General features: G+C 42.9%; 1 protein-coding gene across 7 annotated transcripts in view; it reads left to right on the plus strand.

Annotated features, from left to right (window-relative positions):
• RALGPS1 (Ral GEF with PH domain and SH3 binding motif 1) overlaps positions 1-16,824 on the plus strand; it is a 409,196-nt gene that overhangs the window by 321,505 nt on the left and 70,867 nt on the right. For all 7 annotated transcript variants that reach the window (XM_056538115.1, XM_056538117.1, XM_056538118.1 and 4 more), the window contains exon 12: positions 14,702-14,769. In XM_056538115.1, the coding sequence (XP_056394090.1) occupies positions 14,702-14,769 (68 nt within the window). The remainder of the gene's footprint in view (positions 1-14,701; positions 14,770-16,824) is intronic.

Genomic DNA, 16,824 nt, shown 5'->3' on the forward strand with positions numbered 1-16,824 from the left:
AGTATTACTGTCACACAGATATATAAAAGTTTTTATTGGTTGTGATTTTTGGTGTTCAGTCCCCTACCAATTGCTAGATAGAGCCAAGAGAGGCACATGACTGAGCACTGCACTTTGTGGCTCCCTGCTCTATCAGACTCCTGCAACAAGTTAGGGAAAGAAGCACTCAGCTACAAGCTTCTCCTGGCTCTATTAAGCGATCATTGGGGGTCTAAACACCCAGACCCTGACCAATCAAAACTATTTCACTCTTATATATCTGCATCTAATGTCTTATAATGTATAGGTCCCTGTTGTGTTCTAACCAACCTGGCATGGATCTTACAAGACTTCTCAAGGTGTCGTGTGGTATCTGCCACCAAGACGTCAACAGCAGATGCTGTAAGTTGTACATGGCAGCAGTTTTCGCATTAAAGTGTACCTGTCATTTAAAAAAAAGCAACTTCTGTCATGTCACAGAGACGTGAATATTTTGATCGGTCTGGGTATCAGTGCTGAGACCCCCACCGACCAAGAGAACAGATGGGGATAAGCGAGTGGTTATGCACTTCGCTCCCCGGCCGCAGTGATCTCCTGGACAGCACCATAGATATCTTCTTTTTTATAAGATTTGATCACCTTTCTATCTAAGATAGCAGTCAGTTATTCAGCAATTTGTACTTTAGTGGGATCAAACCAGATGGGCTAGCTTTATTTTAGTAGCATTTGGCCAGTAAAAAGTAACAAAACTAAAGTTTTCACTGCGCACACATTCAGCAGCGCTATACACTCATATTGGTCCTTATCCCCACTGGGGCTCACAATCTAAGTTCAACCCGAAGAAAAACCCACACAAACACGGAGAGAGCATACAAACTCGTTACAGATATTGTTCTTAGTTGGACTTGAACCTAGTTATGGAAGCTGTAGGTGATGCCTTGACCTGTACTTATCCCTTTTAAAGTGCATTTCTTTGGCATCTGGGACAGTAGGGCATCTCCTAGGGAAATTGTATCTACTTTCACAGCAGACTACTATAGATGTGTTCACAAAACAAAGGGGAAAAGTTTAAATTGAGAATATGAGAACGTTTCATGTATGCCAAATTTGTTTTGTATAAATGTCTGTTCATATCCCGTTCACCTTCACACCCCCACTTTCCCTTCTACTTGGGATGAGTCGTACATGTTCTTTATTGGCATAAAAATCCTTGTAAACCGTTGGAAAGTCTTATAGAAAATATGTGCCACAGGAGTGTGTTTGTATACCAGGCTCCTAGTAACCTATTAATAGGAGGTTTTGTTAAAGTATTAGGCAACTTCTATCATGTAATTACAGGTCTCCCGCTCACGTCTGGATCCTGATCCCTTCTGACTTCACTTGTGTACTGGGTGATACAGAGAGAACAGAGAAGTGACATGTGGTTTGGCTTATAGGAATCCGCCTCTCCACAGCCATGTACATCTGCAGCCACACAATGTGTCGCAAATTATTTGATGGCCTTTTTGGGTACCGCCATCCAGGCATACTGTATTACAAGAAAGCAACCAATAGGGGAAGGTGACTCCAGCCTGACATCAATGGAAAACACAGAAATTCGTCCATGCTTTCAATTTGCCTGTAATTCAGAAAGCAGGTGCTGGGAAATAACTGGAGGACAAATACCATGTTATTAATCCCCTATAGCTGGACGTTATTGATACATTAGAAAGATGAGATGAGAGCATTGCGTTTCTGTGATCCCCATGACTGGTTACAAAAAGACCTTGTTTTACTTGATTCAATTCCTTGGTTGTTTTCTACTTGTATAAGATTTTTTTTAAAGAAAGTCCCTAAGACAGCGCCATTCTTGTCCATCGGCTGTTTCATGTATTGTAGCTCAGAGCCATTCACATGACTAGTGCAAAACTAGAACTGTTAAATTGTGTTATACTTGTCTAATACTTCTAATGTGATTGTGCTGCTGAATATTTGGTTATGGGACACCAAGTGATTAGATCATTATTAAAGGTTTTAATAGTAAATGATTTTCAAAAGATGGGGATCTTTGTAAACACTAAAAACAGGTAAAAAATTTAAGAGACCACCGGGGGTGCCTTGTGCCTTACCATGGGGCATTTAGATCCCTATGCAGTGATCAGTTAGGACAGAAGATACACAGACCCATTTAAAATGGCCACTTACCAGGAGCAAAGATAAAACATGCTTATGACCCCTATATGCTGGGAAACCGCAATGTGGAGAAAGCTGATAGCCCGAGGCCACAGGAGCTGGAGATCCAATCCTGGTATGTAGATAGAAGAAGATGAAGGAAGGCGACCTCTTGATCAGGTGCTGCTCGTCCCAGGGTTTTAAAGTCTCCAAGCCAGAATGAAGTGAATATTATTTAATAGATCATTTATTGCTAAATAAAATAACAAACATGGGTAGCAGGATGACATGTTTCAAGGTGCACTCACCCCTTCCTCAGATTGAGAAACAAGTCATCCTGCTACCGATCTTTGTTAATTTATTTAACAATAAATGATCTATCTAATATCTCTTCTACCTCCTAGTATCTGGAGCTGAAAAGATGGTATTGCTATTTTTCACTTGCATTGCAATAGTATTCATGTGCATAAATAACATTAAACCCATAAATAAGAGCATGCACCCTGTTTGCTGAGCTGTGGTATTGCGGGCTGCAGGACTATGGAATAGATCGCATAGTTCTGCATCTCTGGCATTCCCTAGTGACCAGTTGTGTGTGTTTTCACATTGCCGCTACTCGGCACGCTCTGATACAAATGGCCATATATAGCTGGAATCCTCTTCTTTACATATGTGCAAGCCGGGGCCTGTCTTCTCAAGTACCATGATCTGTCATGTGCACGCAGCTGAGAATGGCCCAAGTGCCAGGTACTTCCCATAGGTCATGGATGGTTCCTGCTCTTCTCTCACACTAGAACACTTGAGATGAATCGGTGCCACAGTTTGGGGTTTGCCGGGGTTTAAATATATTCTTTTAATCTGTATTTCTGTAGCGATCGTTTTTGCAGCAGTTTTGAGACCAGAAGTAGGAAATGACTGTCATATAGTATACAAAGTACAGACCCAATATTTCTAGTTATTTGGGATGGTGCAGGGGTTACATAATATACTTAAGGGTCTATTCACACATACAGTATTCTGCACAGATTTGATGCGCAGGATTTTCTGCTGCAGATTTCAATGTAAACTGAATTACTTGAAATCCTGCACATCAAATCTGCGCAGAATACTGTACATGTGAATAGACCCTAAAGCGTACCCGTCATATCACTGAAAAAAAATCATGCTTCTATATATTACTCACACGGTCATGCTTTACAGATGCTTTACATGTCATTTTTATGTGTCTAACTTCTGTATTTTGACTACAAATCCCTACGTTCTGCTGCTCTCTTATTCTGACATCCACTGCTCAGGAAGGGGCATGTCCGAGGCAAGCACTGAGCCCTCCCTCACTCACCATGCGTTCACTTCCTCCCTGAGTCTGCTGTGCTGGGTCTCTTCATCCACTCACTGCAGGCTGCTCTGTAACCCCCTCCTCTCTGTTTTCATGCTTCAGTCTGATAGGACAGGAGTGAGCACAGAGGAGTGCTAGTCCTGTCCCCATTTCCTGGACTTTGTCCCAGCCTGTGCTTAAGCTGGGACAAAGATAATGCTCCAGCCGGACAAGATTATATTCTGGATGGTATGGAGACCCCTAGTGGTATTTTTTTTTTAATTAAAGGAGAACTCCAGAATATAAAAATTGTCCCCCATACTGCCGGCAGTAAAAAAAATTAAGATGTACATACCTGCCTCCGGTAACCGTCTCCGGTCTCCGCCGTGATCCTCTTCCTGGTTGCCGGTGGTCTGAGAGTCATACTGCGCTCAGCCAATCACCAGCCATAGTGAAGTCCCTACTCGGCAGACGATAGGCTGAGTGGCAGTATGAGAACGTTTCAAGACACAAAATTCTTCACTACACCGGCACCTGCTGCCGGGGCCGAAAACGTCACACTGCCGCTCAGCCTATCACCGACCGAGTCGCGACTTCACTGCGGCTGGTGATTGGCTGAGCGGAGTATGACTCTCCGACCACCGGCAACCTGGAAGAGGATCACGGCGGAGACCGGAGACGGTTACCGGAGGCCCCCGGGGAGCAGAGGAAGGTATGTACATCTTTATTTTTTTACTGCCTGCAGTATGGGGGCCAATTTTTATATTCTGAAGTTCTCCTTTAAGCCAGGACTTCGGTAAAAAGGACATTTTTTTATGAAGTGTATTAGAAAGGTTAATGTTTTGCCAAGATGTACAACGTATAAAACATTTTTGATTCTGACAGCGCACATTAAAATAAATCTCGAAGCTTTGTTTTGATTCAAAGTTCCAAATCCTCTGCTTCTTCTCACACTTTTCAATTCCTGTTTTCCTGCTGTCACCACTAGTGGACAGGGTCACTTCATAAGGATTAATACAGCTCCTCCTGAATAATATATCCATATGCCACTAACATTTAACTGCTGTAAAGCCATATTCACATTTCATAAAGTCAGCCATTCAGCTGGAAACTACCATTTTTTTTAAAGTTTTTTTTTTTGTTTCTCCCCTACCGTAAACAGTTAAGAAATTGGCTGCAAAGTTAAATATGGCCTTTTATTTTACGGTGTGTGGATATGACCTCCTCCTGAACAGGGGACTATTGCCCATCTGCACCTATAACTGTGTGGAGATTGTAACCGGCCATGGACGTGTACAGTACTTTTACTGCAGCCAAAAGAATACATTGCAAAAAAAAAAATATCATACAGTTTTAAGGCTAGAATTTTACTTGATTTTATAGTGTTTATATGTCTATTATTGTATATTATTTTACAAGCTCATTATGTACGCGAGTCTGAAAATATGGCAGGCTTCTACCCCAATGTGTTAACATTTTCCATCCATTTTGTATGACTAATATGCATTAAAATCATTGTTCTTGGTGAAATTTTGGCAATTACACTTAAACAATAAAAAAATCCATTGATTTTACTGTAATGACTATATTATGTGAGGAGGGTGGTCAGTGTGCTGCTCTAAATCACCTCTTCTCTAGGGTTATAAAGAGTAGAAATACATACCTGCACAAGAATAGAAATAAATACCTCCCTGTTTTCTAAAAACAGCGCTGTGCCCCTCCACAGGTTGTGTGTGGTATTTTAGCTCACTTCACTGAAGCTATGCTGCAATACTAGGTATTCGAATATATGCAAAAAAGGTAACCGAGAGAAGAGCGCACTAATGTGCCATGATTTTGTATATATAGGAAGTATGCAGGTGAACAGAGATTGGTGCGCTACCTGAGAATGTTGTGTTCCAGACACAACACCGTCATAGGCTTGTATCCCATATCCCTGGGAGGCAGTAGTGGAAGAGCTGCTGGGCACCTGGTCGTCTCGGGAACTGGTTCTGGATGTCTGGTAAAAGGAGGAGGAAGGTGGGATCTAGGATCCACAAAAAAACGGTGCTTGGTAGCGCTCGTTTTCAGCGAGAGATGTGAAGTTGTAATCCACGGATTCGGGTATAGCATAGGGCAAAAAGTCTTTATTCGTGCAGGTAATTACAAAGGGATAACGCATTTCGAGGGGCGGAGACCCCCTCTTCGTCAGATCCAATCGTGTGTTGGGATGGGTTCCCGTTCACATTTATACAGAAAAAACCCGGGAAAATACACTGGCGGGTCAAATTGCACTGATCAATATACATAGTATTTAAATGCACATATCAAAAATCAATCGTTTATACAAAAACATTAAAAGAATTTTCAGTAAAAGAAAGGAGGGGAAAATGAAAAGGAAAAAAGAAAAAAAAATAATTTGCTATCTCCTAAATCCTAGGTTGAGGTTTCAGGTGGCTCCCTTGCTTGGGCCGCCTATGATTGTAACGGAGCTCAGTGGTCCAGTACCATGGTTCCTGGCGAGATGGAAGAATGCGCAGCAGACAACAGCCAGCAGCGCAGGAGATGGGAGACCCATTCCACCGGCAGAGGATCGCTTTGGACGGAGGTCAGATCGCTGTGTCAGCGGAACACTGCCAAACATATTACATCTGGTATTCTTCAAATCGGAAGGTACAGAGGATCGAGGGGAATGGGTGAAACATGAATTTAAAAGCAATTACTTGACTGCATGGAAGAAATGTATCTTTAGTCCTGGTTCTAATGTATCTTTAGACCCGGTTTATAGAAGAAGTTCCGGGTGGTTCCCAGTAATAGGTTACTCCGAGCCAGGGGCGGACACAGACAACAGAGGGCCCCTGTGCAAAGAATGTGCCTGGGCCCCCCCCCCCCCAAAAAAAAAGTAATATGCCATAAAATTGCACTGCAACTCACATTAATCTGCATTAGATAGGCAGCAGTTCCCCCACATTAGGTAGCATAGATTCCCCACATTAGGTAGCATATATTCCCCACATTAGGTAGCATTGCATAGTTTCCCCACATTAGGTAACATAGCATAATTTCCCCACATTAGGTAGCGTAGCATATAATCCCCACATTAGGTAGCGCAGCATATATTCCCCACATTAGGTAGCGTAGCATAGATTCCCTACATTAGGTAGCGTAGCCCCACATTAGGTAGCGTAGCATAGCATATATTCCCCACATTAGGTAGCATGGCATAGATTCCCCACATTAGGTAGCGTAGCATATATTCCCCACATTAGGTAGTGTAGCAAAGATTCCCCACATTAGGTAGCATAGCATATATTCCCCACATTAGGTAGCATAGATTCCCCACATTAGGTAGCATAGCATATATTCCCCACATTAGGTAGCATAGATTCCCCACATTAGGTAGCATAGCATATATTCCCCACATTAGGTAGCATAGATTCCCCACATAAGGTAGCGTAGCATAACCCCAACAAACAAACACACACACACACACTCTCACTCACCCACACACTCTTACCTGGCCTGCACTACTTACATTTGCCCATGGGGACTTCCTGGCAGAGGTGCGCGCTATAAGTGACATCATCGCACGCTCTGCGCTGGACGTCAGCGTCCAGGTGCTTGCGATGACGTCACTCACTGCACGCACCTCAGCCAGGAAGTCCCCATGGGCAGATGTAAGTAGCAGTTTAGTGACTGGGCAAGACTGGTTTCCCTGTCATATGTGCACTGGCAGGGCTGCCATCAGAAATTTCGGGGCCCCTTACACAACTCAAGGCCTGAGACCCCCACCGATCACCTCGGTTGAAGTGGTTCTCCAGCTGTTGGAAAGCTAAAACTCCCATCATGTCTGGAGAGCATCAGGCAATGGGAGTTGTAGTTTTGTAACAGCTGAAGAGACACAGATTGGACACAGTTTTACCCATCATCACTGCAGAACTTACAAGTGACTACAGCTCTGATGGGACAGTCATAAGAACACACAATGATGTCAGTGACCTGAGTGACGTCTTCTTTTCTTCTTCATCTCGTCCAGAGACCAGTCTTCCCCCAGCTCCATCTTCTCTGCAGAGTCTGACATGCAGACATCATTGGCTCCTCACTGTCAGCAGATCCTCATCCTCTGCATGAAGACAATAATCATTATAACCTTGCCAGAAAGTGTAACCTAAATAAAATACTGCCCCACACTGTACCCTGAATATAATACTGCTATACACTGTACCCACTAAATATAATCCTGCCACACACTGTACCCTGAATATAATCCTGCCACACACTGTACCATGAATAGCATACTGCCATACACTGTACCCACTAAATATAATACTGCTATTCACTGTACCCACTAAATATAATACTGCCCCACACAGTACCCTAAATAAAATACTGTCACACACTGTACCCTAAATAAAATACTGCCCCACACTGTACCCTAAATATAATATTGCCAGACACTGTAACCTGAATACAATACTGCTGTACACTGTGCCCACTAAATATAATACTGCTATACACTGTAACCTGAATATAATACTGCCACACACTGTACTCCGAATATAATACTGCCACACATTGTACCCACTAAATATAATATTGCCACACACTGTACCCTGAATATAATACTGCTATACACTGTACCCTGAATATAATACTATACACTGTACCCTGAATATAATACTGCTACACACTGTGCCCACTAAATATAATCCTGCCACACACCGTACCCTGAATATAATAATGCTATACACTGTAACCTGAGTATAATACTGCTATACACTGTACCCACTAAATATAATCCTGCCACACACTGTACCCTGAATATAATACTGCTATACACTGTACCCACTAAATATAATCCTGCCACACACTATACCCACTAAATATAATACCTCTTATCCTCTGTGTCCTCATCATTCCTCATCACCCCCATAACCCCTGCCAAACCTCTCCTCAACACTACTATAACCACCCCCGCACCTCTCCTCATCATTACTATAACCCCCCCACACCTCTCCTCATCACTACTATAACCCCCCCCAGGCACCTCTCATCACTACTATAACCCCCCCCCCCCACACCTCTCCTCATCACTACTATAACCCCCGCACCTCTCCTCATCACTACTATAACCCCCCCACACACCTCTCCTCATCACTACTATAACCCCCCCCACACACACCTCTCCTCATCACTACTATAACCCCCGCACCTCTCCTCATCACTATTATAACCCCCGCACCTCTCCTCATCACTATTATAATGCCCCCTGCATATCTCACCACCCCCATAACAACCCCCTGCACCTCTCTTCACCCCCATAACACCCTCCTGCACCTCTTATCACCCCCATAACCCCCCCTGCACCTCTCATCACCCCATAACACCCCCCCCCTCATCACCCCCATAACACCCCCTGCATCTCTCATCACTCCCATAACACCCCCTGCATCTCTCATCACCCCCATAACCCCCCCTGCATCTCTCATCACCCCCATAACCCCCCTGCACCTCTCATCACCCCCATAACCTCCCCATGCACCTTTCATCCCCCCATAACACCCCCTGCACCTCTCATCCCCCCCATAACACCCCCTGCATCTCTCATCACCCCCATAACCCCCCTGCACCTCTCATTACCCCCATAACCCCCCTGCACCTCTCATCCCCCCATAACACCCCCCTGCACCTCTCATTACCCCCATAACCCCCCCTGCATCTCTCATCACCCCCATAACCCCCCTGCACCTCTCATCACCCCCATAACCTCCCCATGCACCTTTCATCCCCCCCATAACACCCCCTGCACCTCTCATCCCCCCCCCATAACACCCCCTGCACCTCTCATTACCCCCATAACCCCCTGCACCTCTCATCACCCCCATAACCTCCCCATGCACCTTTCATCCCCCCCATAACACCCCCTGCACCTCTCATCCCCCCCCATAACACCCCCCTGCACCTCTCATTACCCCCATAACACCCCCTGCACCTCTCATTACCCCCATAACCCCCCCCCCTCTCATCACCCCTATAACACCCCAAGCACCAGTTCCCCTGCACCTCTCATCACCATTGTAGTCTGCAAACAACATAGCCCCCATCCAACCCCCCCCCACACACACACACACACACACACCCCGTTCACTTACTCTGCCGGGGTTCGGTGCAGCTGCTGCTCCTGTCAGAGTGTCACTGCACGGGGAGGATCCGTCGGGAGGCTGCTGGACTGGAGATCGCGCCGGGACAGGTCAGGTGACTGGAGTAGACGTGCGTGCCTGCGCGGGGCACGTCGACTCCCATCAGCCCCTGGCCTGTCCGGCCCTGCCGTACTTCTTAAGGGGCCCGCGCCCTAGAAAGAGCGGGCCTCATAGTCCTGCGGGCCCCCCGGACTATGAGGCCCGGTCATAGTTCTGACGGGTACCCAGCCAGGAGTCAGTGAGTGACAGTCGCAGTCACTCACTGACTAGCCGGGAAAAAAAAAGTACAGGGACGTCCGGGCCTCCCTGAAGCTCCGGGCCCCATACAAGTGTATGGGTTTACCCCCTGATGGCGGCCCTGTGCACTGGGTCCGATGGTAGGACCGGCCCAGCGTGTGAGGGCGGGCCGGGCCCCCTCCCACGCTGGGCCCCTGTGCAGCTGAACCGGCTGCACAGGCGATATGTCCGCCCCTGCTCCGAGCTATGAAAGGGTTGAATCAACACATCCCATGATCACCAGGAGGAAAAAGGGATGCAAGATGGACATCGGTAAGTGGTCGGCGAAATACAGTGAAATTTGCTGTGTCAGAATGTTGCATCTATTTCAAAGTGAGATGCACATATATATATTCAAGTGGTCTTTTTGGATTATGTATCCATAGTAGTAGGTTTCCTTGAGTTGTATTGTAACAGTATTAGTTGTATGCTGGCTCCCTTGGGTCCTAGAGTGTTCGTTATTTGTGATAGTTCTCACATCTATGGCTGTATTGGGCTAGATGTTATATTCCACTAGACACAGTCAAATTGTTTCAATATATGAGTTCTACTGCCTCATTAAGACCATGGGGTTGAAGTGATTCCAACCCATATATCCAGAACATTTCCCTTTTTGCTAGGGCTTCTGATCGATTAGTGATGTGGCTGGGAATGTGATCAATTGGAATGATGGAAAATGGATTTACAACATCTTTATGTTTTAGAGTGAGCCTTTCTTGATGTTACTTCTATGTTGGTTGGTCCTCGGGTGCAGTTTCTGTGACGTACGACTTACATATTGCAGCCCACAGCAGCAATTGATCAGATAGATCACATGTTGGGACTGGCAGGTAAGATGGAATTGTATGTTGAATTTTTCTCCTGTATGGTGGCTTGAGAAGGAAATATTATGGTTGGTTATTGTTTTGCAGCAAAGGCATCTTTTGGTATTGCATCTGAATGCCCCTTTCTTTTGGCTCGTTTCCATAGTTTTTGTTGCTTTTTTCTTTTGTTTCTTTAAACGGCTTGGAGCCAGCATGTTTTTTAGGGAAGGGGCCCTCCTAAAAGTCATTGATGGTTGTGCAGGCAAAATATCTTTGAGGTACGGATCGCATCTCAAAAGACCCCAGTGTTTTTTTAGGATGTTCCTAATTTTCGAATGGCCAGTTGAGTAGGTGGTAATAAAATTGCTGGTATATTTCTTTGTATTAGAGATCTTTACTGATTGGGTCCGTTTGTTAATTAGTTCATTCTTTTGTTCATCCTTAATTTCCTCTTTAGTTTTTTCATTGATTTTTTCACTGAATTAATTTTTCCTTTCTTCTATTACAGGTATTGTTCCTGAGTTTGTATTGAACGAAGTTACAACAGCCTTCTGAAAAGGAACTAGACAGTCATCCTGGGTGAGTAACAAAGTTTTTTGATATGCATTTTCTACCAGGGATTTGGGATACCCTTTCACTTTAAAGCGTTTTTTTTAGGGTTCTGGATTGTGTAATAAAGGTTCTCATTTCCGTACAATTTTTTTGGATTCGTCGAAACTGGCCATATGGAATATTGAGTTTCCATTTGTTATAATTGCCGCTTAAAAATGGAACATAGCCGTTCGAATCTACTGACTTGAAATGAGTAGAAGTGATGTGAGATTTGGAGATCCAGAAATTCAATGGTCGTGCTTGAGATGTTCGAGGTCAAAGTAATACCCCAGTCGTTTCCATTGATTTCTTTGATTAGTGTTTCAAGTTCTTCTAGGGAACCCCTCCACAGTAAGAACAAGTCATCTATATATCTTTCATAGATGACTGTGTTATTCTGGAATAAGGGGTTCTTTCTGAGGAATTTATCTTCAAATTGGCCCAGAGGAAGGAAATCCCAGCAACATCAAGGGACCTCACAATCATTTTTTAGAGGAAGGCAACAACAAAACGAGAACAATAATGGATTATTTCACCCCAGGGAAAGCCACAAAACGAAAACTAGATGTGGAACAAGAGGGGGTAAACACAAACAACAACGAAAAAAATAAAACAGAACTCTTAAAGGATTCCAAAACCTCCACTGCTGTAAAGGGTAAAACCAAACATGATCTGGGTTTAACATGCACCGCTTCTGACTTAGAAAATGACCCTAATATGCCACCTGAACAGACTTCATTTCTCATGAAGTGTTTAGAAACCATTCTAAAGAACAATTTTTTCACATATGACGGGGCGATCTTCCACCAAATAAAAGGAACGGCAATGGGGACCAGGGTCGCCCCGTCATATGCTAATCTTTTTATGGGCCAATTTGAAGATAAATTCCTCAGAAAGAACCCCTTATTCCAGAATAACACAGTCATCTATAAAAGATATATAGATGACTTGTTCTTAGTGTGGAGGGGTTCCCTAGAAGAACTTGAAACACTAATCAAAGAAATCAATGGAAACGACTGGGGTAATACTTCGACCCCGAACGTCTCAAGCACGACCATTGAATTTCTGGACCTCCAAATCTCACATACTAACAATCAAATCATCACTTCTACTTATTTCAAGTCAGTAGACTCGAACAGCTATGTTCAATTTTTAAGCGGCCATTATAACAAATGGAAACTCAATATTCCATATGGCCAGTTTCGACGAATCCGAAAAAATTGTACGGACACGAGAACCTTTATTACACAATCCAGAACCCTAAAAAAAATGCTTCAAAGTGAAAGGGTATCCCAAATCCCTGGTAGAAAATGCATATCAAAAAACTTTGTTACTCACCCAGGATGACTGTCTAGTTCCTTTTCAGATGGCTGTTGTACCTTCGTTCGATACAAACTCAGGAACAATACCTGTAATAGAAGAAAGGAAAAATGAAATCAGTGAAAAAATCAATGAAAAACTAAAGAGGAAATTAAGGATGAACAAAAGAATGAACTAATCAATGCACGGACCCAATCAGTAAAGATCTCTAATAAAAAGAAATATACCAGCAATTTTATTACCACCTACTCAACTGGCCATTCGAAAATTAGGAACATCCTAAAAAAACACTGGGGTCTTTTGAGATGCGATCCGTACCTCAAAGATATTTTGCCTGCACAACCATCAATGACTTTTAGGAGGGCCCCTTCCCTAAAAAACATGCTGGCTCCAAGCCGTTTAAAGAAACAAAAGAAAAAAGCAACAAAAACTATGGAAACGAGCCAAAAGAAAGGGGCATTCAGATGCAATACCAAAAGATGCCTTTGCTGCAAAACAATAACCAACCATAATATTTCCTTCTCAAGCCACCATACAGGAGAAAAATTCAACATACAATTCCATCTTACCTGCCAGTCCCAACATGTGATCTATCTGATCAATTGCTGCTGTGGGCTGCAATATGTTTGTCGTACGTCACAGAAACTGCACCCGAAGACCAACCAACATAGAAGTAACATCAAGAAAGGCTCACTCTAAAACATAAAGATGTTGTAAATCCATTTTCCATCATTCCAATTGATCACATTCCCAGCCACATCACTAATCAATCAGAAGCCCTAGCAAAAAGGGAAATGTTCTGGATATATGGGTTGGAATCACTTCAACCCCATGGTCTTAATGAGGCAGTAGAACTCATATATTGAAACAATTTGACTGTGTCTAGTGGAATATAACATCTAGCCCAATACAGCCATAGATGCGAGAACTATCACAAATAACGAACACTCTAGGGCCCAAGGGAGCCAGCATACAACTAATACTGTTACAATAAAACTCCAGGAAACCTACTACTATGGATACATAGTCCAAAAAGACCACTTGAATATATATATATATATATGTGCATCTCACTTTGAAATAGATGCAACATTCTGACACAGCAAATTTCACTGTATTTCGCCGACCACTTACCGATGTCCATCTTGCATCCCTTTTTCCTCCTGGTGATCATGGGATGTGTTGATTCAACCCTTTCATAGCTCGGAGTAACCTATTACTGGGAACCACCCGGAACTTCTTCTATAAACCGGGTATAAAGATACATTAGAACCAGGACTAAAGATACATTTCTTCCATGCAGTCAAGTAATTGCTTTTAAATTCGATGTTTCACCCATTCCCCTCGATCCTCTGTACCTTCCGATTTGAAGAATACCAGATGTAATATGTTTGACAGTGTTCCGCTGACACAGCGATCTGACCTCCGTCCAAAGTGATCCTCTGCCGGTGGAAAGGGTCTCCCATCTCTGCCGTCTGTTGTCTGCTTCTCCCATCTTGCCAGGAACCATGGTACTGGACCACTGAGCTCCGTTACGATCATAGGCGGCCCAAGCAAGGGAGCCACCTGAAACCTCAACCTAGGATTTAGGAGATAGCAAATTATTTTTTATTCTTTTTTCCTTTTCATTTTCCCCTCCTTTCTTTTACTGAAAATTCTTTTAATGTTTTTGTATATACGATTGATTTTTGATATGTGCATTTAAATACTATGTATATTGATCAGTGCAATTTGACCCGCCAGTGTATTTTCGCGGGTTTTTTCTGTATAAATGTGACGGGAACCCATCCCAACACACAATTGGATCTGACGAAGATGGGGTCTCCGCCGCTCGAAATGCGTTATCCCTTTGTAATTACCTGCACGAATAAAGACTTTTTGCCCTATGCTATACCCGAGTCCGTGGATTACAACTTCACATCTCTCACTGGAAACGAGCGCTACCAAGCACCGCTTTTTTGTGGATCCTAGATCCCACCTTCCTCCTCCACAATACTAGGTATAGCCTATGGTGAGGTGTGTCGATAAAATAAATCTTGTATCTATCTCTTTTACTCTTTAACTTACATATTTCTTTTGTCTTTCAGGCTTTCATTAAGGATCGAACCTGGAAACAGTTCTCCTCGTCTGGTCTCCTCGAAGGAAGATCTTGCAGGTATGAAGTTTATATACTTTAGTTTTCTAAAAATAAAAACCATACTGTATACTTCTCCCTGAAGTTATGTTATTTAGAAGATAGCGATCTGTGTATATAATATATAAAGGACCCCGGCACGAACAGTACATAACTAAATGGTGTAGTGACAGCCCGGGGGGCCCCCAAATGCACACATGTATTCTGCATCCCACGTGACACAACAGAAGAATTCAGACACTGTTCACAAATATTCCATTTTCCATATGGAGAGTGTTTTTTTTCCTTTATGTAAACCACAGAAACCAAATAAAAGTATTTTTATGGTACGTCATTTAAGGAGATCGTTTTTACAGATTCACAGCACATGTGTAGTCACTTTCTTCAGTAAAACAAAAGAACTTTAGACCTTTTTGGTGGTGGTGGGGGATCATTCCTGTTCAGTGTTTATCCTAAATAAACCTTCTTCTTGTTAGTTTGTTAACCATGTTATACACAAGGACTCCAGGGAGGAAAAGATGAGCTGTGCAGGCTATTACACTCTTCACTGCTGGCTTTAGTTCGTTTTTTAGTTTTTTTTGTTTTTCTTTTTTAGTTTTGGACCATCTTAAAATGCACAGATGACTCAATAATTCTGAAATTTTCCAATTAATCCAACAATAATCCCAGCGCTAACCCTTGTAGAATTAGAATCTTGTGTAAGAGAGTCTATAATTCAATGGTGCCGAGTTACAAATACTGTCTAGGGGCTCGTTTACATAGGCATATTTGCTAGCAGACGTATTTGAATGTAGGGGGACTCTACAGACAATCTGCCGTAGACTCCATTGAAGCCAATGAAATTCTGTTGACGAAAATCTTCCTTAGGAGCGTCTGCCCCCATTCGCTTGCAAATCTGCTTGTGTGAACAAGTCCTAAGGTGGGAAGTTAACACACATTGGAAACGCTGCAAATTTTAAGTTGTTGATCTACAGGTGCAGATTTTACAAGGTAATGGGGGGAATTTATCATTGGTTTTATTTATAGCTTTTTTTGTGCGTTAAAAACACATCGAAACAGTTTTGATCGAATCATTAAAAATCTTTCAAGAAAGCAATCTAGTGTGGCATGGTTAGCTTTTTGCAGTGGTCGGTGATTTATCAACTGCAACTTTTTTTTTTTTTTTTCTGCTAAATTTTGTGCAATCTCTCACCAGCCCAGACCCAATTAGAAACTTGTCTACATCTAAGCTACTTTCTTATTTATGAAGAACGTGCACCTCTTTCATAAATGTGGAGGAAGTACACATGACGTATGCCCAGGCAAACGGGGCTAAAAATAACTTTATTTACGCAATAACTTTATTTTGCCTGTCAATGACATAATTGACAGCCAATCAAATACATAAGAATTGCCTTGTAGAATCTGCTGTAGCGGATCACAAATTCAAATCTTCAGTTGATCCGGTGTTTATAGGCACCCAAATACTTCCACTAGACAGTATAAAAAATGAGCCAAATTTACCAAAGTGGCTCAGGCTGTTTGATACATTTAGCACATCTGTAGACTGTTTAGTCTAAAGTTTAAATCACATATAAGTTTGGTGCAGTTTTAAGTGGCACTCGAACCACTCCCCTTTCCTCCTAATCCACATTTCCTGTTGATCAATTTGGAAAAACACATTTTTGTTAGAAAAGTCCGAATGATGAGTTGATCATGTGGTGCCCTACATGGATGGTACTCTAGTCAAGATGGCAGCTGAAGTACACAATTTCCTTACAGCACTTCCGCAGGAAATATAAAGCATTACAATGTTCTTGGTATAATGATTAGGCTGTCTATATAATTTGTGGATGTGCTGAAATCTTAAACAGGTTATCCAGGCTTAAAAAGACACAGCTCATTACTTCAAAACAGAGTACCACCCCTGTCCTCGGGTCGTGTGCGGTATTGCAGCTTGGTTTCACTAACATTAAATTGTAATACCACACACAACCTGATTACAGGGGTGGTGCTGTTCTTTTCTTAGCAAGACAAGCCTGTTTAAGGAATTGCTGTTCTTGCACTTACACATGCAAAAAGCTAACACCTTAAATT

The sequence above is a fragment of the Hyla sarda genome, chromosome 9, assembly GCF_029499605.1.
Source record: "Hyla sarda isolate aHylSar1 chromosome 9, aHylSar1.hap1, whole genome shotgun sequence".
Lineage (NCBI taxonomy): Eukaryota > Metazoa > Chordata > Amphibia > Anura > Hylidae > Hyla > Hyla sarda.